The following is a 2724-nucleotide window of genomic DNA, read 5'->3' as shown; positions in this document are numbered from 1 at the left end:
CGCCGAGCGCCCCCCACCGCCCCACCTGGAGCTAGGCTTGGCCGGCTCGGCCTCGGTGCCCTGGAACATGGTGGCGCTCAGCAGCTCCGCTCCGCAGCCCCACTCCACCCGCGCTGCGGGGAGGGCCGGCCGCCCCGCCCCGCCATTGGCCGGCTTAGCTGCCCATCATAACGAGCAACCTATCGAACGCAGCTCACGCGCTCGAGATCCCACCTGTCCGGCCAGCCTCGCAGAGGGAGGGAAGCTTAAAACGACCCGCGTCGGCGCTCATCCTGGATGCCTTCCATTGGTTGCATTGCCCGTCCGTCGTAGGAAACTGCACAGCCATTGGCCAGAGGAAGGGCGGGGCGAGCAGCTGGAGGGCATTTAAAGGGACGGGACGGGGTGGGGTGTGTGGGTTCTGAATATCAGTCTTACAGGTGGGATCTTGTTTTGGGTCGAAATGGCGATGCAAAGCAGTAATCAGGAGGAAGATCATCTTACAGAATAACCTAAGGGAGGGCTTCATAACCTGCTGCCCTCCACAGCGTTTCCGAGCTCGGGGATGTCCGAGCAGCAGCCCTGAGGCGCGGAGGGAGCGTTGCCCGGAGCAGCGCGGGAGATTTAAGCGGCTCCAGGGAGCGCGGGCGACCCGGGCGGGCGAACAGGGTGTGGAGAGGGAAGGGCGCTGCAGCACAGGCAGTTTGCTCAGTTTCTGGTCATTACAGTTGCTGAGGGAACTCAAATATTTAATGTCCATTCAGCAGGGAACTGAGTCCTCTAAACTCACAAAAAAAGATGCGGTGAATCAGACTGAACTCCCAAAAAAACATGCAAAACATGCAAAAACCCCATGTAGCCACCCAGGCTTCGGGCTGTAGCTAATGCCTGAGCCTGTCAGTGGATTTTACCAGTGATGGGCAGCTGCATCAGATGTGACCAGGTAGATGACCTGCCCAGCCTGGCATCAGAGTTACAAGACAAACTAGAAAGGCTGAGAAGTGTTAGAAAATCAGAGGCTGGTGAGACTGTGCTCTGGCCTCCCTGAGACAGGAGCAGCCACCAGAAAGGAGATCCTCTATCCGTCCCCCAGCAAGGAGCAGGTACCAGCTGTGAAGTGAGAAGCAAGTGGAGGGGAGTCTATACTCGGGGAAGCAAGCATAATGCTTCTTTGCCCACCTTGCTTTTCCCTCACAATATCCTCATAGGCAAACTCAAGAAGTGTGGGTTGGATGAGTGGACGGTAGGATGGATTGAGAACTGCCTGAGTGGCAGATCCCAGGGGCTCGTGATCAGTAGTAGAGAGTAAGGTTGGAAACCTGTCACTAGTGATGTCTCCCAGGGTTCTCTATTGGGCTCAGTGTTGTATAACTTGTTCATCAATGATTGGATGAAAGAGCAGATGCCTCCTCAGCAAGTTCACTGCTGATACAAGACTGGGAGGAGTGGCTGATACCTCAGAGGATTCAGAGGCACCTCAAAAGCTTGGGGAGATGGGCAGAGAAGAACCTTCTGAAATTCAACAAGGGGGAAATGCAGGTCCCGCACCTGTGGAGGAACAGCCCTGGGCACCGGTACAGGTTGGGAGCTGACCTCCTGGAGAGCAGTGCTGCAGAGTAGGACCTGGGTGTCCTGGTGCACAGCTATCTGTCCCTGACCAGCTGCATGCCTTGGGGCCAATAAGGCCAATGTTGTCCTGGCCTTAGAAAGTATTGCCAGCAGGTCGAGGGAGATGACCCTGCCTCTCAACTCAGCCCTGGTGAAGCCACATTTGGAGCACTGTGTACAGATCTGGGCCCCAAGAGAGACATGGAGTTCCTGGAGCAGTTCTAGCAGACTGCTACTAAGTTGGGCAAGGGTCTGGAGAATCTCTCTTATGAGGAAGGACTGAGGGAGCTGGACCTGTTCAACCTCAAGAAGAGACGGCTGAGAAGGGACCTCATTAATGTGTATAAATATCTAAAGGGTGGGTATCAAGAGAATGGACCAGGATATTCTTTCTGGTGTCAGCCAGTAGAACAAGGGGCAAAGGCAGAAACTGATGCCCAGGAAGTTCCACCCCAACATGAGGAAGAAATTCTTTACTGTGCAGTGACTGAGCACTGCCCAGAGAGGGTGTGGAGTCTCCCTCACTGGAGATACTCCAGAACCATGTAGACACAGTTCTGTACCATGTGCTCTGGAATGACCCTGCCTGGGGAGGGAAATGGGATCAGATAAGCCACTGTGGTCCCTTCCAACCTGATCGATTCTGTGATTGTTGTGTGTCAGGCCCCTATGCCTCACCTGGCCGTATTAGTGTGCAACAGGGGTTGGCCAGCGTGGTGTTGAGCAGTCTGTCTGCTGTGATCCACCCTGCTCCCTGGCATGTGTCCATGGTTTGCTCACAGTTCTGCAGCTGAAGCATGGGACAGCTGCCACATGAAAGCTGTTGGCTGCCTGGAGAACCTGCACTGAGAGGAGACGGTATAAGCTGCACCTGCAGACCCAGCATTTGCATGGCTTTTTAAACCATTTTTCATTGACTGTAACATTAGAAGGTAACATTTTCAGCTGAAGGTTTTACTTCACAGTGTTGGTGTGACCCAGCCCACTGCGGGTCTGGGGCTGCGTAATGCCAATCAATCCCAGCCCATCCCCTGGATGGAGTTTCCCCAAGAGGCAGACTCAGAGGGTGGGTCGACAGGCGGCTCAGAAGCCTAAGCTGCACCCCCTGGGCGGTGCCCGGGTACAAGCCACCTCCTC

General features: G+C 55.1%; 1 protein-coding gene across 1 annotated transcript in view; it reads right to left on the bottom strand.

Annotated features, from left to right (window-relative positions):
* HN1L (hematological and neurological expressed 1 like) overlaps window positions 1–150 on the bottom strand; it is a 20519-nt gene extending 20369 nt beyond the window's left edge. Inside the window, exon 1 of the mRNA XM_008642389.2 lies at window positions 26–150. Within this exon, the coding sequence (XP_008640611.1) occupies window positions 26–69 (44 nt within the window). The 5' untranslated portion in view covers window positions 70–150. The remainder of the gene's footprint in view (window positions 1–25) is intronic.
* Between the last annotated feature and the right edge of the window lie 2574 nt (window positions 151–2724).

Source organism: Corvus brachyrhynchos, unplaced genomic scaffold, assembly GCF_000691975.1.
Source record: "Corvus brachyrhynchos isolate BGI_N302 unplaced genomic scaffold, ASM69197v1 scaffold369, whole genome shotgun sequence".
Taxonomy (NCBI): Eukaryota; Metazoa; Chordata; class Aves; order Passeriformes; family Corvidae; genus Corvus; species Corvus brachyrhynchos.
The sequence above is the reverse complement of the archived record's forward strand: the minus strand, read 5'-3'. Positions and strand labels throughout refer to the sequence as shown.